This window comes from Acipenser ruthenus, chromosome 2 (genome assembly GCF_902713425.1).
Source record: "Acipenser ruthenus chromosome 2, fAciRut3.2 maternal haplotype, whole genome shotgun sequence".
NCBI classification, from domain to species: Eukaryota; Metazoa; Chordata; class Actinopteri; order Acipenseriformes; family Acipenseridae; genus Acipenser; species Acipenser ruthenus.
In genome coordinates, this window is record NC_081190.1 from 89,503,862 (window position 1) to 89,527,311 (window position 23,450).

The 23,450-nt window shown below is 41.3% G+C and overlaps 1 protein-coding gene across 1 annotated transcript in view; it reads left to right on the forward strand.

Moving 5' to 3' along the window:
• Positions 1-23,450, forward strand: part of sema4f (sema domain, immunoglobulin domain (Ig), transmembrane domain (TM) and short cytoplasmic domain, (semaphorin) 4F) — a 60,646-nt gene that overhangs the window by 23,066 nt on the left and 14,130 nt on the right. The window contains exons 2-7 of the mRNA XM_034015965.3: positions 3,651-3,805; positions 5,242-5,301; positions 12,229-12,327; positions 16,176-16,287; positions 17,230-17,349; positions 22,854-23,005. Of these exons, the coding sequence (XP_033871856.2) occupies positions 3,651-3,805; positions 5,242-5,301; positions 12,229-12,327; positions 16,176-16,287; positions 17,230-17,349; positions 22,854-23,005 (698 nt within the window). The remainder of the gene's footprint in view (positions 1-3,650; positions 3,806-5,241; positions 5,302-12,228; positions 12,328-16,175; positions 16,288-17,229; positions 17,350-22,853; positions 23,006-23,450) is intronic.

Below are 23,450 nucleotides of genomic sequence, written 5' to 3' on the forward strand. Positions count from 1 at the left end.
TATAATAGGCAAGCTAAGTAATATGCATCTCCCACACAACTGTCCGATTCTGTTAGTTCTCTTGATGCAATTAAAAGAGCATTAGGAACTTCCATTCAGAACTGCTTCTTTAAGAAGGCTAAAAATGCTGATGAAGACGACAGCAACAATCAACTATTTGTGTATAGTACCTTTCACGATAGATCGTCGCAAAGCAATTTTTACAAGGATAAAAAACATGAATAAATATTACAAAAAGTAACCATAAGCAGTAAAAATGAACAACAAAATAAAAACAAAACAGTAAAACAAGTAAGCAAAGGTAAGAAAACATTTTAAGATATAGAAGTTGGATTATAAAAATGTTTTTTAATCTAGTTTTAAAGGCAGCTACAGTGGGAGCTATCCTTGCAGGGCTAGGTAGCTCATTCCATAATTTAGGGGCTTTACAGCTGAATGCTCTACCACCTGTGTTTTGGGAATAGTAAATAACCAGGTATCCTGTGATCGGAGTGAGCATCTAGAAACATATGGGGTAAAAGATAATTTAAGTAAAACAGGGCAAGGCCATTTAATGCCTTATAGGTTAAAAGCAGCAAATTAAAATCTATCCTAAACCGGACAAGAAGCCAGTGCAAAGATGCTAGCACAGAGGTAATGTGTTCTTGTCTCTTAGTTAAAACTCTAGCAGCAGCATTTTGTACAAGTTGCAGATGAGAAATAACACGATTACGAGTAACCTGAGAATAGGGCATTACAGTAATCGATCCTTGAAGATACAAAAGCATGCATCAGTTTCTCAGCACCTAGTCAGGAAAGAATACTTTTCAATACTATTAGTAATATTTCCAAGATGTCTTTCAAAAGAACAAGAGTCGCGCCAGTAACCATTGGTGCCTAACCCATGGGGGCAGAAGGAGCACGGCCCTCCTACTTTGAATATGAGGGGGGTCAGACTATATATTTTGCCTCCACTTTTTTCATTAATTATTTATGCATTATACCTTGTTGTGTTTGGCATTGGTTTGCTTTGATATCTTTAAATAAAATATAAAAATGTATTCAGCGGATGGGCCACATTTATAAACAGTCACAAATTCTCCCTACACTAGCATATTGGTTTGACGCAAGGTCTGCACCGTGGATAACGTTAGCTAACACTAACAGTAAGAGAAAACTTTAAGTGAATGTGAACTTGGCAGGCGGTCAGGAGAGACGACTTGCACGAAATATTAATACTTAAATATAGGCAGATATATTTATTACTCACAAAAATATCTGAAGGAAGAGAGAGTATAGACCATTATTAAAAGAAAAAAAGGTAAGGAAAAGAGAGTATCAGACTAAAAATTATTTAAATTAGGGTAATGTTGCTGCAGGGCCATGAACAAGTTCAAGTTTAATTCCCACCCAAATCTTTTATTTGTAACTTGGATTAAGCAGTAGTAAATACAGTATATCAAAAAGTGGCACTCACAAGCCTGATTTTACTTTAGTGAAAACGTTGGCTACAATTTTTTTTCATTAAAAACGTGTAACTTAGGTGTTCTTTGCTGATATTAATATTCAACTTTCAAATTGAAACGTGTGTACTTTACTAATAATTTAAACTCACATACGTTTAATAATAAACATTTAGGTATGTTATGTCCCTGACTGAGTAAAACATTTAGAAATAAATTCTGGTTGATAAAAAGGGCAACTCAATATTTACCAATGTAGCTCATGATATACTGAATCTTAGATTTCAGTATATCATCAGCTCCATTGGTCTGGGGCAGGTAAATGTCACCTACTTGGCACATCGATTTTTATGTATTTATTTATTTTGGTGCCTAAGGATGCAGGAAGTGGGGGTGCTGTCAGTGCGGGAGAACTGTACTCTTGTTAAAGTATGAGCAGTGTATGATCTGCACTGCCTGTAATATTGTCACGAGTCAGCAGTGTGAGGGCTGGCATTTAGTGTTTCAACCAATTAGCACTAAGCATTGCAATGTGAGGGCGGGTGCTTATTGTTTCAACCTATCAGCACCAAGGATTGCCCGGCTATAGTAAGCATTTACTTTTCGAAAGTCTTGTAGCAGCTGGTTTCTCCACGATAACTGAGCTCAGCAATGTCTGATGACAAAATGTGAAAAACATTCTCTAGCATCCAGCACTACATTTAAAACAAAGCCGAACAAGGAATATTTTAACTGTTAACATACATATGTCAATATATCTATCAATAAACAAGCCATAGTATAACATTTTGTACATGTTGTTTGTTGGAATTCTAGGTACTGTACAACATTGTGCAGATATGCCACAGGAACTGGTTCTGCCATTTGGTGCTACTTGTGTTTTGTAATTTTAATAAAGGCTCAGTTAGTAAATATTCTATATTTTATGCTGAAACCCAATTTTGTGGGCTTAGTATTACAAAAACAGTAACTTGAAAAAGATTGAACAGAAGAAATTAGGTTTACCAGAGTTCTGGCTTCCCTTGGCAATTCTTCTTTTAATTTTGCAAACCCCCCCCCCCCCCCCCCTTCTCCCCCCTCTATTAAACAAAGATCGCTCCTGCCAGTAACATGTTGAGAAAACCCATGGGACTAAAGTAATATCATAAAATCTCTTCCAATATTAAAATCACCTAACAACACAATCGTATCACGCTTGACCGCTTAGTGTTGATAAAAACACTAAACTGATAAAAGAGAGTTGGGTCTCTGGGGCCGATAAATAACTGCAACCTGAATAGGAATTTTGGCTTAAATGATGAATAACCACCTGTGTTCTCATGGTTAAGAGCAAACTCTTTACCAAAAATGATAGCAATCAGATTCCCACCACCTCGCTCTTTAGGATGTGCTCTCTGATAGAAGGAGAACCTGTCGGACAATGCGCTGCATTCTGGTCCTGCTTCAACCACGGCTCAACTAAAGTTAAAATATCTAAATCTGATTCCAAAATGAAGTCGTTAATTAAGACAGATTATTACTCGGGTCTTGGATTTAGTAAAGCCAAACGAAGAATGGTCGGTACAGAGCTACTTAAGTTATTGTAGAGGGACATTGTATTAACTTAAAATTCTTTGAACATAAACCCTGGGAAACAGAAGAAAATTGACAACGGGGAACTGACACTAGCCCAATAGAATAATACAGTTGTGGATTTTGATCATGTGGCTCAAGTTCGTGAAACACTTCTACTGGTGATTTTATATTCAAAGGTTTTTATGATAATTCTCTATTTTCTGCCAATCTGATCGAACCCTTCCTATTTGGATGCAGACCGTCTACACTGTGTGTATAAAACTAGATAAATGCATTGCCTATTATCTGTGTTACTAGAAGTCCAGTGTACATATAGAATGTTTGTTTAGCATTCTTGTTTAAGATAGTGGTGTTCCAGTACCTTGAGAGTAGGACTGAGGTTCAGGATATCGATCAAAGCTGATTTGCACAAGCACTGATGCACACACTCGCAGTCATGTCTGACACTGGGGTACTGACTGTCCTGGGAGTTATAATTGGACTGATCTCATGTCTAAAGAACTGTGATACTTACGGTGATACTTACTGTGCCACTCTGAGGAACGTTAGTCTACCTGTCTGCTTTATCTCAGAGCCCTGCTGTAGTTGACTGATTGACTGATCTCTCTCTCTCTCGCTCTCTTTGTGTTATAGATCTGGACCACAAGCTGGTGGAGCGATTCTCTCAGAACGGAATCTTCAACTACAGTGTTCTCCTGCTGCACCCCAGCTCGGGGAAGCTCTACGTGGGAGCCAAGGATGCCATCTTCTCCCTGCAGACCAAGACACTGACGGAGAAGCCCTTAGTGGTGAGCGGGCACAGCACACATTCAGTCATTCTTAGGAGCGGGCGGCTGGGTTTGCTAGATATGCATCAGAATTCTGCAAGGGTGGGCCCCTATTCGTAAAAATGTGAAGACCTGTTTTTTTTTTTTTGTTTGTTTTAAGGACATTCTTCTAGTTTAACAGTGAAAAGTAAAAACATATATATCTTATTTGTCTCTCCAACTTTCAAAAACTTGATTTAATTAAACAAAATTATGTTAAAAACAAACAAAAAAAAAAAAACAATCCTGAACAAAACATTCCTTAAAACAGTTTTTAAAAGTTTAGGAATAGGGCGCGTTCATGCAAGGATAAGGAAGGCTTTCACAGTGCAAAAAAAAAAACAAAAAAAAAACACACAACAAATTTGCAAGAATAGTTCTAGCACTAGGATTGTGCAGGTTGTGTGCTATGACACCCTTTCTCAGTCTTGTACATTCCTTGTGTGGTTCTTGCTTTAAACTTGCATGTCTAGCTTGATTCTAGCATGGCCCTTATGCTTTTATTGGTGTGGGAGGTAGCAGGCTGGCTAACACTGTGTAATTGTTCAACTGTATTATATATGTGTGTGTGTGCTGTTCCTGCTCTAGTTATCTGTTTTTGTGTTCCGAAGCACTTTCTAAAAAGTGTGTGTGTGCGTGTGTGTCAGTGTGTGTCTGTGTATCCCTCCCTGTTGTTATTGGGGGTTTGATGCCAGTCCAATCAGCAGCGTTGCATCCTGGCCGCGCTGCCTGGAGCTGCATTGGCGGCTGACCTTGCCTGTTATTGTTGGTCCCTGAGCAGGCACTGAACAGGGCAGCTGTATGGAGATGTCAGTGTAAACAGACATGCCGGCCTCCTTCCCTTCCAGCACCCCCTCCCCGCTTCCTGGAGGGAAGAGGGATTTCCTGAGTGGAGCGCGCAGGGAGGCTGATAACATTGTTGCAGGGGTGGTTGAGGCCTACAGGGGGCCAGCTAGCTAGGTCAGCAGAGAGCTAGGGAAGAGCAGCACCTGCACTGGGTTGGAAACTGCACTTCCCGTTTACATGTTTGAATATAAGAAATGAACAAACAATAAAAGCCCATTTAATTCACATAACTTTGTCAAGTTAGTTCTTAAAGGATCCCAGTGATTCAGCCTCAGAAACATGACTAGATAGCCCGTTCCATACCCTCGTCATTCTGTGTAAACATGTCTTGCTCAATAAAATATTTAGGGAAACCAAGATATTTTGTGCCGGTACTGTACACATAGAGTACATGATATATGTAGATGTTTATCTGATATATAGAGTATAAGTACCCTAAACACATTACTTATTTTCTTTTGTGCTGAGGTCAGTCCCATGACTGGGGGGTGAATGGGCTTGTTGGATTTCACAGAGCTGGAGCAGGTCTCTCTCCATCCTCTCTCATTCTCCTCCTTCTCCTTCCCTTTCAGATCTACTGGAACGTGTCCGACAGCAACCATGTGTCCTGCAAAAACAAGGGGAAGAGAGAGGTAAGCTGCTCTCATACTCGGCTTAATTCAGGACAGCGATCTCCACTCTGAGATTGAGAGAGTCCGGAGGAGGGTCTCACTGTGGGGGTGAAACGCTCCATTGTGTAGCCACTGGGTGCCCAGCAGGTGGTTCTTCAAAGATGAAGAAATTTGGCTCATAGTTGAGATTTTGTCTTTTAACAAAACAGTCGGTCATTATTAGTAATTCTATCTTACTACTACTCATACGCAGTAGCTTATCTTGTTACCCGTGTGTCTTAGTGCCTATTGCATTGCTTTACTTTAGCGTATGTGACGGGCAGTGATGTGTGATGCACTTATGTTATGGATTCTGCCTCTCGGCTCTTTTGCACAGTGTTTAAGATGCTCGCTTGCAGTGTGAAGGGTTGTTGGTTTGCCCCCGGCTTCCATTTTGGTACAAGATCTAAAGGCAGTTCATTGTATTGGGTGAAGCAGCCTTCTGTATTCTACAGCAAAGCAGGGTGGAACAATACATATTGATCAAAGGGTAAATGTATCTGCTATCTAATTCTCTGCGCTAGTTGATCTCAAAAGTGTAATATTGTCGAATGCATAGGCTAAGACTCGCACTCGCACATGGGGCATATATCATACACTTCTTAATCTTGAGATTCACTTTTAGTTATAAATGTCAGTGTATCTCTAAGAGTAAAGAGCACTCGGGTCTTTACTTTATCTGAGGGTACTGGACGTCAGGAGCGCCCCCAGAAATCTTTCACATGGTACCCACAACTGAACCACGCCGACATCCTATCCCATAATGACTCTGCATCGCCATGCTGTTAAGTGTTTCAGCCTATCAGAGAGCTGCATTTCTGTTCTTTCCTGAGTTTCACAGCACCTCCACTGTCACATTAGAAAACTGCAATCAAACTGCATCACTGTTTCCCTTCCTAAAAATGAATAAACACAGCGCACTGCCATCAAGACAACAGCAACTACACTAATACAACAACAATAAAAGCTACAAATAAACCTATTTGAAATACAGACTTAAGCTAGGTGAAAAACTAGCTCACAAAGCTTTTATGCTGGTTCCATTTCTAATCATTTTACTCTCACAATCACTGCAACTAATCATTACTTATCCCCTAAGCATGGCGTATAAAAAAAAAAACTTTTCAGGGGCTCCCGAGTGGCGCATCCAGTAAAAGTACTTGGTAAAGTGCAAGATGCGCCCTATAGTCTGGACGTTGCGAGTTCGAGTCCAGGCTATTCCTTTGCCGACCAAGGACGGGAGCTCCCAGGGGGCAGCGCTCAATTGGCCGAGCATCGCCCGGGGGGAGGGAGGGCTAGGTCGGCCAGGGTGTCCTCGGCTTACTGCGCACCAGCGACTCCTGTAGTCTGGCCGGGCGCCTGCGGGCTTGCCTGTAAGCTGCCCGAGAGCTGCGTTGTCCTTCGACGCTGTAGCTCTTGGGTGGCTGCATGGTGAGTCCGCAGTGTGAAAAAAAGCGGTCGGCTGATGGCACACGCTTCAGAGGACAGTGTGTGTTCGTCTTCGCCCTCCCTAGTCAGCGCAGGGGTGGTAGCGGTGAGCTGAGCGTAATAAAATAATTGGCCATTCCAAATTGGGAGAAAAATAATAAAAATAATTGGCATCGACTAAATTTATATATAAAAAAAAAAGAATTATTTTGTTTCATGTGACAACACAGGCAGTTCAAAAAATAAAACATCAATAACAATAATAATATAAGGAATAAACTCTTGTGGCAAGATAATGATGAGACCAAAGGTGGAGTATCCATGTTACCAGAAAGCCAGAGATACAATGACAGGCTTTTTATTGCACACTTTGGTGTACTTTATTTGTTATAATTAGTTGCAGCCGTTTACAATAGCTTGAAAAAGTAGCACACGTGACCATATTCCTTCCCTTGTTTTTTTTAATGCTTCTGTTTGCCACTAAACTTTTTTGTTTTTGTGAAGTTTTGTTTGGAACTTTTGGTTACCGTAGTAAATTGAACTTTCATATTTGTGTCGCGTTAAATACTGTACCTGTCTGTGCTCCACAGTATACCATAATGTTGTTGAGTTGCTGTGCTGGTATTTGATGAATTTCCCTGTTTTCTCTGTTTTGTTTCAGTTACGCTTTTAGTAATGTATATCACTCAACACCCTTTTTCTTGTGGCAACATTTTCCTGATTTTCAATGAACACGTCTCTGTTTTCATAACTGACATTTTGAAATCTGGTGGTCATTTTCATTAAACTGCCAGTTTTGTGCGCTGTGGTGAAGTCAGTTAAGATGCCCACGCGACCTGTACATAATAAACCTTCTAATCTTACAGTTGTGCATAATACAGCTGTAAACTCTGTGAGTTCTAATATAATCTATAGGGCTGTAAACGGCTACTACTACTACTACTAATAATAATAATAATAATAATAATAATAATAATAATAATAATAATAACACAACTTAGCAATTATATGTTAATGATTAGGAAAAGGTAGTATTCATTTTAATAGACGCTGATAAAATACAAATGACATTTTAAATGTGCACTTACTGTGCTCCATCCTGGAAGAGCAGCAGAATTCAGATCATGCACTAGTACTGTACTAACATTCGATGCCTCCAACGTGTTTGTCAGAAGAGAGATTTTTGCTCTTTTTGAAGGCTTCAACCAAACTCCAGGACTGCGATATATCCAAATCCGCAGTATAGAGAGGGCCGATATAAAGAGGGGTGGATGTAATATCTAATTTTAGTGCTGCAGTCTGTGATCACTTTGTGTGCCAGCACAGGTCCGGTAAAATCCACAAAGCTGATTTAGAACCTGGAATCTTGGAAGCATTCTAACACACTGTTCCGTCATACAGCATTCAGGAGACTAGGTTTCAGGCCACTGCATGGCAAACCAATTATTCAATTTATTCTGATCAAACTCTCTGCTGGTGAAGTTCATTGGTGTTCATCAGGCTAATTTACCATTCCAAGTGAACCACCTGAAGAAACAGCTGCTTGGGTTTGTGTGGATTGCTGTTCTCCACAGTCTAAGAAAAGCAGCAATCCTCACAAACCCAAGCAGCTGTTTCTTCAGGTGGTTCACTTGGAATGGTAAATTAGCCTAGTAAACACCAGTGACCCTCACCTGATTGTCAGAACCAGATTTCTATGTTGATCATAGCTCTTCTAACCCATGATTATCCCGTCTCTCTCAGTCCTCTGCCTGCCTGCCTGCCTGCCTGAGTTCTCTCACATATTTCCCAATAAAACAGGCACACCCCTCTCAACATCCAAATGGAGCACAATGTACAGCCATCATGAATTCATATACTCTATATGTTTATTATGAAATAAGCACAGATCGTATAGTAACAGATGAATCCATTTACACGGCCGGCAAAACATTTGCTTTCAGTTTTAAAATGAAGTGCCACAGCACTGCATGAAATTGCTATCTGGTTTCACTCGCTGATTTGGTTATTCTGGGAAACTGGTCTGCAGCCTGTGGTAATTGCAGGTGAGTGTGTGTGCGGGGGATGGGAGGGGTTGTTGTTTGTCAGTGAAGACACAGAATGTGGCTGTTTTGTCTGGCAAGTAAAGTCCCATTATATCATTAGACCCGTGTGTTACAAAAGTCATGAGATTAAGGTTCCTTGACATCCTATAATTGGGACAGTTGTTATCCCTGGTCACAGCTGATTGGCTGTGTGATCGACCCTTGTTCATTAATTGGATTTACTGCAGTAGTTTGGAAGAACGCGTGTGTTACCTGACACGTTTTTAAAATTAATTTTTCAGCTGTAAATTTTATTCTTTGCATGTTCTCGCAGCAACAATCACCTTTCAGGCCAAAACAGTGTAATCTTGAGCCATTCAAAAAGACAACAGAATACAAACAAGTTCATCTGTGACTCTCCCTGTTCATACACAGTCTCCTCTGTGGTCTGGTTTGAGCTCTGTCCCTTTTCCCAGACCTTCACCACTGCTGCACTGGGAGGAACGGCTCCCAGACCATGGAGGTATCATTACATCCGCTGTACAACATCAAAATAATACAAACAAGCCTGTGAGTTGCTTCAAAGTGCATGAGAGATAATTTTTGAAATACAAAAATAAATTAAATGACAAGAATTTCAACTAGAAGTCTTTCCCAATGTCTACGATGTAAATTCAATTTTGACTAAAAGTCTTTCTCAGTCTCCAGTGCTGTAGCTTTCTGTGATTGTGGCCATTATAGCATATCTGCTCTTTGTCATGTTGCAAATTTTGAAGTATAACCACAGTCCTGAACTGCCTTAAAGGAGCAATAACCAAGGTTTTCAACCTTGTCTTACCTTTCATTAGCATTGCATGTCCCTTATCAGTTTTTCTGTAGAGCCACAACTGGCTCGGTCTGCAACCGAGTGAGTTTTGTATTTCAGGTGGGATCCTAATACCTGTCGCACAGTGTGGTGTGAATCTACAGTGTGGCGGCAGGTGATATGAAAGCTGCTGTTCTGTGATGGGGTATAATTTTTTCTGATAGGGCCAGATTCTGAAAACGATTTACTTCAAAACACCATCAACACAAAAACAATTTCAGAAAGTGAAAATGCACCCATAAAGTCATCACATCAGAAATAAACAGTCAGACATTGAATGCAGCGGCCTGTTCGTAGTTTGAAGGTTTTTTTTTTATTATTAGTTTTAAAATTGTAAATTGGAGGGGTTTTTGTTTTGTACAGCTGTACAGACATCTCCTCTGTGTGTTAACCTCTAGACTCCGCAGCGTGAGCGAGCAGGGCTATTACAGGATAAGAGGCTTCTATTTTTTAACATTCTGAGAACTGGCAGCAGTTTAAGTATAATTCAATCATTTCCAGTGAAGGCTGTTCCTCTGTGTGACCATCGTGTTTTTTTTGTACACGGGGTACCTGAATATAGCTATAAATGGATTATAGTAGAATTTCAGTCTTTCAGTCTCTCTTTCCTACTTTCACCTAAAGAAGAGACCTTTGAGGTCTTGAAAGCTTGTCATTAATTATTGTTTAGTTAGTCCAATAAAATGTATCTCATCTCCTTCTATTTATCAACTCTTATTCAAAAAGGAGTCTTAAACTTATGCCTTCTTTTAAATCCTGAAAAGACTAAGGGTGGTGCATCAGTCAGAATAAACTGGATTTTTTTAGAGCATTTTACAGCAGTGGGGAATCATCCTGTTTATCCCGGGAGTACCACTTCAAATAAGTGATTGATGTAACCCAGGTGGACTCCCTGGTGCTGTAAAATGAAATAAATAAATAATCCAGCTGTGGTTTGTCTTGGCAGCTTATAGTTTGATCAAATCAACCCTGCTTGGTGAATGATCTTTGCAAAGAGTTTTATGTATTTAATGAGGGAAATACCATCCTGGAGCCACCCAGCCAGGGCACTGGCCTCCGTCTAATGCAGAAAAGGGGGAGAGGCAATGATCCTCTTGCAGGCTGTGCATCATTACACTTCAGAGCCTCCTGTGACGGCTTTCTGTGCCTGTAAGGCAGTTATACCACAGGAAGGTAGACAGCTCTCTGTGGTGTAAAAGGTGTGTCTGTTTTTAAAGGTTAATGAAGTGACACCCTACTTGTATGACTGGAAATCCGTACTTGCACCTGCTGGGGCTGGGGCTGGGGGTGGGGGTGGGGGTGGGGGTGGGGGTGGTTAACACCAATTTCCACCAATTTCCACCCACATTTCTTCCATCCTCCCAGGAACTCAAGAACACAATACTGCTTTAGTATAAAACACTTATCTGATGGCAGGAACATATGCCAGAATGATTTGGGGTAATAAACGCCTGTCTGGGTGCATTTTAAGGTGATGAGACAATTAGACAAGTAGACAATTGACTTCCTCTGATACAGCATTGAGCTTAGGCTCTGAGAGTGATTATCCTGCTGGGTTGGGCGTGTTTTTGTACAGCAGCCAGGTCCATCAGAAGAAGCTTATTTTTTTACACAACAAGCAGCCTCCTTAGATTATGCATCTTGCTAATTATTCATCTAGCTTAATTGTGTGTGTGTGTGTGTGTGTGTGTGTGTGTGTGTGTGTGTGTGTGTAGATATGTAGATAGAGAGCAATGGACAAATAAATTAATACACAGTATGCTAGTCATGTGAATACTAAGAATTCTGCAGCTTTTTTTTCAGTTGCCCCTTTGACTTTCTTTTAGTTGTCTCAGCTGCTGTGGCAACTTCTGAAACAGAGATGCGAATCATTCGCGCACGCTGTTGTGGAGGTCTGTGTGCAGCTGTGCACTGCACCACACTGTATATACCTTATTGTTAAATTGGTTGTGTATCATGCACAGCATGTATAAGATTACCTAGCAACAAGGTTTCCCAATGCATTGTGTAAATACCATAGCATTTGAAATGATGAAATCAATAATAAGGAATAAATGTGAGGACTGTCTTTTTATATAGTCACAACATTACAGGAGATGATGAACGCCACGTCTGACTATCTTCTTGGACTTCTTTTAAAGATGTTACTGCAAGAATGTTTACAAACGAAGCATTCAGCAAAACGCTGACAAAGTGCCACACCAAGGAATAATTATTCAGCTAAAATCAAGTTGGTACAAGTGGTTCAGAAAAATAAAGAGAAGAATACTAGTAAACGGAAGTTGGGGCAATGCCCTGAGTGAGGTAACATGGGAATCAGTGTTGGGTCCCCTGCTTTCTCTCCTCTACACAAGTCACCTAGACCCAGGGATAACAAGCAAACCTGTAAAGTTGCAGCGGCTCAGGAAATATAAAAGGATTTATACAGCATACAGTATTGAGCAGTTGCATGCTGGCCACAAAAATGTAGGCTGCAGATAGCAAAACGGTAGCACAAAATTAGAAATAGAAACCACACTGAACCTGTGCGATGCTGTGGTAGATGAGTTTGATGCTGGAGATCATGGTTGTGTGTTTTATTTTTTTTTTCAGACGGAGTGTCACAATTACATCCGCTTGCTGCAGTTCCTTAATGAGACTCACATCTATGCTTGCGGGACGTATGCCTTCGACCCCCATTGCGCGTACATCGTGAGTACCGTCATGTGATTCTACTGCTTGAAGAGCGCATCAGTAATGTTGTGTTTTACACAGTTCTGAATGTTTGTAAGTGTGCTGTGGCTGCCTCCTAATCAAGTTGGTAAATTGTTTTTTTTTGTACACTGGGTACCTGACTATAGCTATAAATGGATGTGGCAGTGTGCCCCACCCATTTGTGTGTTATGTGTTATGTTGCATGTGGTGTGTTAATGTTGGTGTATAGGTATTGGTGCACGGGATATAAATGGGTCTGTGTAGCACGAGTGATTTAAAATGTATAGTTCTATTTAGGCATGGAGATTGCATAATCACTTCACGTGTACATAAAGTATGTAATAGTATGTGTGCTCGGGATTGCACAAATTAGTTCACTTGCTGGGATTCAAGTGAATAATTAATAAGTAATTGAATAGCGGCACAACAGTATATATAGATGCACGTTTTACTCACTCTGGGTTGTGTGTTCGGTGAGTGGAGAACGGGTGTGGAGAGGAGAAATAAAAAGAGAAAGAAATAACAATTGCTACGACGTGCTGGAAGCACCAGCACGATACTTGTTTGTCTGTTTGTTTTGGCCATTGCACCGTTTATTTTGACTTGTTTTATTTTACAATAAGACACTGAGCGCCAGAGTGTAACATTTTCACCCGCAGTTGCTGTGTGTCTTGCATTCATTTCCTGGCCTGACGTCACCCCTACAGCCAGCCTGTTCACAATGGATTACAGTAGAATTTCACTCCTGTTCAATTTCTCTTTCTTACTTTCATCTGAAGAAGAGACATTTGAGGTCTTGAAATCTTATCATTAATTATTGTATCACAGGTATCACATCACCTTCTATCTATCTGTCTATCAGGTTAGACCTCTGCTGTGTGCCAGTGAAGATTCTGACCCAAAGCATTTTAATTCAGGAACCCATTTCATTCATTCATTCATTCATTCATTCATTCATTCATTCATATGTGCTTGTGCAGTTTGTTCAATGAGAAGTGAGTTGATTGCTGAGCTGCCGTGTTGTGTTTTAAAGCTCTTCAAGGCTTCAGCCACAGCAGGGATGGGAATTAGACTCCTATTGCATAGCGGTTACACCCATTCCAGGTTTTACTATGAACTTGATTAGCCACAGTGTATATAGGTAACAAGTTTAGGTGAGTTATTAAACGTTTAGTAAGTGGTAAAACCAGGAATGGATCAAACTGATGCAGTATCACAGGCAACCCTGCAGAAACAGTCTGGCAGCAGAGTAAACATTTCCCTGGTGCTTCTCCGATGCAGCAGCCTGTATTTCTTGTTTCTGAACTGACTGACTTCCCCAGAGGTGCTTTGGAGGGAGACTCACATTTTTCTCGCAGTGACGTCCCTGATATTGAATTTGGTTGAGCTGCTGTGAGTTCTAACCAGAACCAGAACAGGTCTCTCTGATTTAAAGCAAGTTGCCTTGTTAGAGATATAAAAACTAAATGGCTTTGTGAACTTTCCAGACTGTGGGAATGAACACCTTTTGATTTTTTAAAAATAATAAATACACTAATAAAAAAAGGATCTGACATTGTGGTTCTAATCAAGACAACAGTGATAATGGATTGGAAGCTTTAATATTGTTTATTAGATTCGTTGTGAATTTATACCATATGTGGCAGGGCGGCTTAGTGGTGACGTCCCTAGACCAGGAAGCTGACGGAGACGCTGACAGGTACTGCGGTTGAAAGCGCTGCTGCACGGATTTATTTTAAACAAAATATTTAAACAAAAACAACGCTCACAGAGCAAAATAAAAGTCCATACAAAAACAATCTTTAACACATAAAACCGCACAAGACCTCGGTCAGGCTGGGCAGTCGCCTTCCCTGATCCTATAATACTATTGCGCTGGTCCTTCAAGCACGAGAAGCACTTGTTTGTTTTACTTTGTTTTCCTTTGTTTTAGTTTCTCTTTCTCCTGTCTCTCTCGCACCTTCAAACCACCACCTCCAAATCACCCAATACAACCCAACACAATACATTTCTCAGCTGGGCCTTTCTGCCACACCATAGTAAACAGTATCAGTAGACAGGATCAAATCTTTAAGTCTATTGTCAGTGATTATTTAAGTGACCCATCCTACAGCTGTATCAATTAAATAATGCAGGTCCTGTCTGGACTGGACTGGAGGCCTCGGAGCAGAGCCCTGTGCTGAAGAGCCAGTGTTGCTCACCTATGGGTGGTGCAACTGCTAAATTGCACAAACAGTAGTTTAACTGCTAACAAGTTTAATCACGTCTGATTTAAAAACAAAGCGACTCTCTTATTATTCTTATAATCATCATATTGCCGATTTGCAGGGTAGCCTTCACCGATATTCCTGGCAGCTCTGTTTAATTCTGGCCTCAAAAATGTGTTTTTGGTTCTGTTCTGTTTTTTCTCCATCTGTTTTGAATGACTAAAGTGAGTTACACCTGAGCCACTGCTTTGACGAAGCACAAACACATTTTTAATGGCTGGCTGGTATTGACCATGCGTGGGTAGCCAAAGGTTTAAACTAACAGGCTTTTGAGCTATTACACATGCTGAGTACACACACAAGGTTTTATCACAAGAAAACAAAGTAAGACAAATAGGTCATCTTAGAATCCAAATACAAGAAACATTGCCAAGGATATAAACATTAGAGGTTTCTTAGCAGCAGGATTTAAAAAAAAAAAAAAAAAATAGACAAACAAAAAAACCTGCTCAGTAACTCTTAAAGACCCTCAATTTATTTAAATCATTTAGCTGGCATAGGAAAATGGGCTTGTGCTAGGAAGTTAAAGCCAGGCATTAGTGTTGATTTATGTAATCTGCGCAGTTCTGTGGAATTATCTGCGTCTATTTCGTTGTCAACTGTGTGCCAATAAACAATCCCCCAGATTACTACATAGCGCTCCAGCGTTGGTTTCCAGCTGCACATTTTAGGACTAGCGCAGTCCAGGGCTCTGCTGTATCAATATCAGTACACCCAGCAAGGGGACGGGCGCATTGGAAATTAAGGGATGAGGATTGAGTAATGGCTTGATTTCCCAGCCAGTCGAGGTCAAGAACAGCGGCTTTGTTCAAAAGCACTTCCAGGCTCTGTATCCTCTCTATATTTTGTTGGTTCAGTTTGCTAGCATGACCAAACATGTATTCTGAAGTTATAACACTTTTGTTAGACCAACCTACACCCTTCTTAGCCACAGCTGGATTGTTTAAAAGCATTTTACAACCCTAAGGAAACCCCTAGATTGCATGAATTCCAGGATAGTGACAGACAGGTGATCAATACAATCCAGGGGGATTTCCCAGTGCTGTTAAATACTCCAATTAAAATCCAGCTCTGGCTTATAGACCAATCAAATCAACCGTTAAGTTTCTGATAGTTTAAACCATACCTCAGTGGATGGTGTGATGATGATGATGATGATGGTGATTGACCGTCACTCCGAAGGGTACTGTAAAGCCATAAATATTTGCGAGCCTTTTATTATGTGTTTTTCGCATATAAAAAAAAGCAAACATTTTTGGCACAAATATGAAATTCCACTGACAATACATACTTTGTGTATTGCAACAGGTTTCCAACATTTCTGGAGCAAAAATAGGTTTTACAGTATCCAGCGTGTTGTGTGTCTGGAGGGATGGGGTACCACAGTGGCTTTCCCCTCTCCGTGTTGCAGGGCCTGGCCACGTTACAAGTGTAATGATCATTTTCTGATGGTTTTAACTCCGCCCTAAGTGAAGGTGAAGTAATGATGGACCGTCAGTCTGAAGTGTGTTGTGTTGTGTGTTCTGTGACAAGGCTGCTGAGTGTTCATCTTTCTCTTGCTCTCTCTGTGTGTTGCAGAGCCTGTCCAGTTTTACTTTGGACAGGCTGGAGAACGGGGAGCTGAGGATGGACAGCGGGAGGGGCAAGTGTCCCTTCGAGCCCAGCCAGCAGTACACCGCTATCGTGGCAGGTATGACAGCTGTAGTACAGTAACTCGTGATAGAGACACTGGTGCCAATTCAAGATGGAAGGAAAAGAAGCTTGCATCAAAAGTGCCTTTTATTGCTTTCTCAGGTGCTGCAATAATGATGGGCCCCACATAACTCTTGATTGGATAAGGAAAGACCACCAATCAGCCCACTGAAAAGGAAACACAGAATCAAAACTTGAACAGACCCATTAGCTTGGTGACACTCAAGTCACTCTTTTAATCCATTTCAAACCAGGACTTTGTTCCAACCATATCTATTGCTTAATTAGACCCCCAGGTTAAATAATTGAAGACCTGAGTGGACCAAGGCTCTGCACTGCTTAATTTAATAATTATGGACAAGGTCCAGAGTGGAATGGATTGAAAGAACCACAGATGGGGACCTGAGGGTTATATATAAAGTAATGTCAATATGTAAGGGAAAAGGTACAGCAGGAATTTAAGAGGTTACTTAATCAGAGTAAACAATGTAATTACAGAAATGGGCTTGTTTGGTTTTGTCTCCTGTTTGCTATCTATGTTATTATTTGTTTATTTAGCAGACGCCTTCATCCAAGGCGACTTACAGAGACTAGGGTGTGTGAACTATGCATCAGCTGCAGAGTCACTTACAATTACGTCTCACACGAAAGACGGAGCACAAGGAGGTTAAGTGACTTGCTCAGGGTCACACAATGAGTCAGTGGCTGAGGTGGGATTTGAACCGGGGACCTCCTGGTTACAAGTCCTTTTCTTTAACCACTGGATCACACAGCCTACTAATTAATTACATTTTATTGAATATCATTTTCAATGAAGTCACTTTAATGTAATTTCTGTGTAATATTTGAGGATATGCTGCCTCGTCTGTCCCGTGGATCTTTGTCTAAACGCTCTCCCCCCCCATGTCCTTACACTGTGCTGCTGTTCCTGTTTCCACAGACGGAGTTCTCTATGCCGCCACAGTCAACAACTTCCTGGGCACGGAATCCCTCATCTCCCGGGCAACGGGGAAGGAGGGGGAGCGTATCCGCACAGAGACCTCCACGTTGTGGCTGAGCGGTAAGGGGCTTGACAGCTTCAATCACTTTTGTTACGGTCTGAAAACTGGGGGGTTAGCGTTAGCCATGCAGCCCTGCCAGAAACAGAGGTTTTGTGTGTCTATAATGTATCTGCATTATGTCCTTCAGCAGTTGCAGTACTCTGCATTGACAGTAGCCTTTGCAATACACACCCACAGACACCTGTGCCTTATAAGAGTTTACCAGAACACTTTTTTGGCGAAAATGTAATTTTTTTTTCCCCCAAGATTTTGACATGGTTATACAGTGTATGTATCTGGTTATATATTTAGTGTTCACCAGGCCTGCTACCCCTATTGTCCAGTGTGGAGCTGCTATACCTCATTCCTCGGTTTCATTTGAAACTCTTCCTAGACTGTCCACATCATCAGCTTGTGCTACGCTCCCTACTTTAGACTTTCAATGCAAAACTTCACAACAAATGGAAAGGTGTAGTTTATTTTTAAAAGGTGAAACTTAAAACTAATTATTGAATATAAATGAAAGGTTATGTCCTTTGAGACTAAATAACACTGCACATGTGTACACAATAAAAGTTTCTTGTTTTTTTTTTTTTTTTTTTTTTTTTTTAATTAATTATTTTTCTTTCCCCAAATGGCAGTTAACTTTGAAATAGCCATTTAATAAGCTGGGGTGGGGATAAAAGTTCAAAGCAGTAGAAAAGCCTCCAGTAAAGATGAATCACATTGATACACCACTAATATGCTAACATCTGCCACCATGCAAATGTTATTGTCGTTTAACATGTTTTATTATTATTATTATTATTATTATTAATAATAATAATAATAATAATAATAATAATAATAATATCGATAACAAAAAGGCAATAATAACATATGCTTTAATACTGCAAACATAATTTGCCAAACAAAACATCCTCAGAATTGACGTACTGTATGCAAAATGTTTGAATATCATCTGGGTCATTCCGTGTCAACCCAACCAGAGCTTCCCACCTCAACATTTTGATTTTGCTTATATTTTATGTAGTGGAAAATACAGGTCAGGTATGAAACCAGGCCAGATATTTAAGCTCAATGATGAAGATTTGCTTAGATACACCCCCTTTTGTAAGGGGGGGTGTAGGTAGTAGGTAGTCATACTTGAAATGCGTCTAATTTGGAGTGATTTTTAGAATGTCAGTAGCCCTATGAATTCTTCTGTACAGACAGCCAGGTAGGTCGTCTGTAGAATTCTTGCACAACAAGATGGGGCCATTTTTGATACTTTCATCCTGAAGCCTTTTTGTGGGGTCATTAAATCAGACGGTGAAGTAGGTAGACAGGAGCAGAGCTGCATACAGAAAGTCAGTTAAATTATGAGCACACCTAAGCAATTTGAAAGTGATATCTCTTTACTTTAGAAGGAACATGCACTTAAAAATCACTCAGGAATTTGACAGTTGGACACTTTTTCAATTTTAAGGCCCCCAGCAACACAGAAATACCAAAGCGGTGGTACTTATTTTGTAGGAATTCTACAGAAGACCTCCCTGGCTATCTGTACAGGAGCATGCATAGGGCTACTGACATTCTAAATATCATTTTTAGATCCTCAAAATCACTCCAAAATGAGACACGTTTCAAGTATGACTATGACTTGAAATGAACACTGTCGTACAGTCAGCAGTCACGTATCCGACCCTATACAATTTTGATTTCAGTGACGGTTAAACGAGTGTGATGTTCCAGCCCTTGTCCGTTTTTCAGGGAACACAAAAAGATACAATGTCAAAAATACGTAGCCAAAAGGACTGTGTTTTAAAATAAGTAGGCTTCCAAAATTCAAATTATATCTGTGGCTTACTGGTAGCTGTCAATTAAGAAAAGTATACTGCTGGAACAGTCTTTTGTTCAGTATAGAAAAGGTGATATGGAACAGCACTGGCTACAGCCATCTAGGATGTCTAATGAAGTCAGCGCAAAAACATGAGCGTTCCCAAAGTCACTTTTACGCTCAAATTTTGGACAAACCCAGATTGATGTCCAACTGGATGAGCAGAAGCATAGAGATACAATACATCACAATGAGAAAGTAAGAAAAAATCATTAGGTTCTTAAACACTTGATTCTGTTGTTTTGCCTTGGCAATCAAGAACAGGCATTCAGGGAGCACAATGAAGGCACAAATTCCTCAAATAGAGGTAATTATGTGGAATGACTTTCTCTGATTTCTGACTCTGACAGCATGTTAAGCAATCGCTTGTCAATAGCCACAGTATTCTCTGGTACCTCCAAACAAGATTCCTAACGGCTTAATCTCTTCGGTGCCTCCGGTTCTGCTAGATGCAGAAGTACAGGAAGGAAGCCAAGTGCGTAGCTATAATGGCACATTAAACAACCGATGTTGGAAACACAAGAGACATGTAGCTAGGCAACCAATTGAGTAATTAGGCTTGGCTGGTGCTGACCCAATCGGGAGGTCTGGATTGGCAGGGGGGCGTGCCTGGGGAAGCTGCGCACAACTCGAGGCTACTGAGCGAAAGCTTGCTGTGTTGACGCGAAGATGCCAGAAGTAGGTCAGTTTAGGGGATGTTGATCCCAAACAGTATAGAGAGGTTTGTGTAGTGTAGTAGGTTCTTGGAGCGGGACGTTCCTTTTAGTGGGACTAGCGCTCACATTGTGTGGCAAACTTTTATTTTCAGCTTTTGTTTTTGTTTTCTTTTCTTTATTAGATCCGACACTAAGTCTACCATTGCTGGTAGTGACATCCTGTGTGTTTAATTCAATCTGGGCCCCTGTGCTGCGTGTCGACACCCAATGCTCTGTGTCTGCCTTATTATTCTGTGACGACCCACACATGGAACAAATCCCCCTGTTACAACTATATAACAAAATAATAGTACAGTATAACAGCACTAGTCTGCTACCGTCTGCATTTTAAATGAGGTGGCTGCAGGCTGCGATATACTGTGAAAAGATCGCTGCTACCTCTTTTTATTCACCCCCCCCCCCCCCCCCAAAAAAGAGTTTTAGTTCTTCATCCCTTTTCATCAAGAAACCTCCTTCTTTTTCTGCCAGATTGGTAGAATATTATTCACTATTTTGTACAATGTGTGATGAGATGTGTCTCTGATTCAACCTCTCCACTGTCACACTGGTTACGTTCAATCTGCGTTAAATGTTCAGTCTGCAATTTGTGGTCGGTAATTATATTTGGTTAGTTCTGTACTGTGTTAGATGAGTCCTTTTTTTAGTATTGTTTGAGAAAAAAAAAATCGTACATTTCTTATTGTAAGAAAAAAAAAGTTTTTAAATAACAAGATCACCAGTGCAATCAAAAAATGACTCAGAATGGGCAGCTTACTCTAGTTTTGATGTGTAAAACATCTACAGCACAATATAATGGGGCCATGTTAAAATGTTGCTCACATTTAAGAAGAGGTACGCCTTGGTTAGAATTATTATTATTATTATTATTTATTTCTTAGTAGATGCCCTTATCCAGGGCGACTTACAGTCGTAAACAAATAAATTTCAAGAATCACAGTACAAGTAATAATACAATTAAGAGCAAGATAAATACAATGACTTTGGTTCAAGCAAGTACAAGTGTGACAAAATACAATTCTATAATACAGCAGATAAGTGTCAGTGATAGTTACATCAGGATATGATTGAATACAAAATACTACAGATTAAATAACACTTGACAGATTACAGTACTCTAAAGTACAGGATTAAATGCAGTAAAATAGGGGGCAGAGCAAGTAAAACGCATTTAAGGAAGGGTGATGTGTCCCAGGGGAAAAACAGAGGAGTTCTACAGGTGCTTTCTGAAGAGGTGAGTCTTGAGGAGGTGCTGGAAGGTGGTCAGGGACTGGGCAGTCCTGACATCTGTAGGAAGGCAGGGGAGCGTAAAGGAGGTAGAGCCAGTCTTCTAGTGCAGGAGGAGCTGAGAGGTAGAGTGGGGGTGTAGGGAGTGGAGGTAGCTGGGTGCAGTCTGGTCAAGGCATCTGTAGGCTAGTACAAGAGTCTTGAACTGGATGCGAGCGGTGATCGGGAGCCAGTGGAGTGAGCGGAGTAGTGGAGTTGCATGGGAGAAGCGAGGCAGAGAGAACACCAGGTGAGCAGCGGAGTTCTGGATGAGCTGGACTGGTGGCGGACGCAGGGAGGCCAGCCAGGAGGGAGTTGCAGTAGTCTAGGCGGGAAAGTACCAAGGTCTGGACCAGGAGCTGGGTGGTGTAGTTGGAGAGGAAGGGTCGGATTCTTTGAATGTTGCTCAGGAAGAATCGGCAAGTGCGTGCCAGAGTGGAGATGTGCTGGGAATAAGAGAGGCAGGGGTCCAGGGTGACTCCGAGGTTCTTAGCTGAGGAGGAGGGAGAGAGTGTGGTAGATTCCAGAGGAACAGAGATAGAGAGATCAGAGGAGGGGGAGGAGGAGGAGGGAAAGAAAAGGAGGTTAGATTTAGAGCTGTTGTGTGAGGTGATGCAAGTGCATCCAGGAGGAGATAGCAGACAGAGGTAGAGATATGGGAGGGGATGGTGGAGTCAGAGGTGGGGAAGGAGAGGAAAATCTGAGCATCATCAGCATAGAAATGGTATGAGAAACCACAGGATGCGATGAGGGGGCCCAGGGAGCGGGTGTAGAAAGAGAACAGGAGAGAACCCAAGACTGACCCTTGGGGGACTCCTGTTGAGAGAGGGCGAGGTGTGGAGGTTGCTCCACGCCAGGTTACCTGGTAAGTGCGGTTGGAGAGGTAGGAGGAGAACCAGGCTAGAGCAGTGCCAGAGATTCCCAGGTCAGCGAGAGAGGATAGTAGAATAGAGTGATCGACAGTGTCAAAGGCAGCAGAGAGGTCGAGGAGAATTAGGACAGAGGAGAGAGAGGCAGCTCGGGCAGAATTTAGTGAGTTGGTGACAGAGAGAAGGGTGGTTTCAGTGGAGTGAGCAGAGCAGAATCCAGATTGGACAGGGTCAAGCAGAGAGTGGTTGGACAGGAAAGCAGAGAGCTGGCGGTATACAGTCCGCTCGAGGGTTTTGGAGAGGAAGGTTAGGAGGGAGACAGGACGGTAGCTCTGGAGGGAGGTGGGGTCGAGGGTAGGTTTTTTGAGGAGGGGAGTGAATTGCTTTAACAGTGCAACAGTAATGTATATCCCATCAGAACGAGCATGCAGAGCCGTTACCCATAAGACACAAACAATAAACCTAGTAAATAATAGCAAGGACAAAAGTGGTTTGTATCTTTAGACTGTGGACCAGAAATGCACAGCACTTATCTCTGTCATTCGTTCTCTCTCTCTCTCTCTCTCTCTCTCTCTCTCTCTCTCTCTCTCTCTCTCTCTCTCTCTCTCTCTCTCTCTCTCTCTCATTTTATAGATTGTCCATTATAAACAGTTAGTGACTCTCCACTGCTGAATTCTGTATTTCATTTGTGGCCCTCCACACAACACTATATTAAAGTGTGCTGAAGCACTGGTACAGTGTCAGTCTATTTGAGTTCTGGGGAAGAGAATCATTTTCATTCTCTTCCTGCTGTTTAGAACCCGAGTTTGTGAGTTCCGCCTTCGTGCCCGAAAGCCAGGACAGCAGCAACGGGGATGTTGACAAAATCTATTTCTTCTTCACGGAGACAGCCAAGGAGTTTGAGTTCTACACCAAGGTCAAGGTGCCCAGAGTGGCGCGAATTTGCAAGGTGAGCTCAAGGTGTCTGTTTGTTCCAGTAAATATTAACCAGGGTCACGTGTCACAGTGGTGAGTGGAAAATATGTTAATTTCACTTGACTGTGTGTGTGTGTTTGAGAGTGAGTGCTTGTGTGTGCATGTGCGTTTGTGTGTCTGTCCATGCCTATGTACAAAGATGTAGTGATCAGTGTAGGCACTGCCTTTAGATTGCATTATGCTAAATTTGTTCCAGATCATTATGTGGGCCGATTTACTGTCTATACTAATAGAATGTTGATGGTGTGTGTACTGGAAGTCAGTTCATAACAAAGTTAATTAAAGATCTCTGTTAAAAACACAGCTTTGTTGTGTTCCGTGTAAAATTATATCTGAAACTAACACCATTGGGAGAAAAAGAATCGCAACCCCCCACTTCCACCTGCTAGTCATATTCTGATTTGCCTGTTTGGCTCACT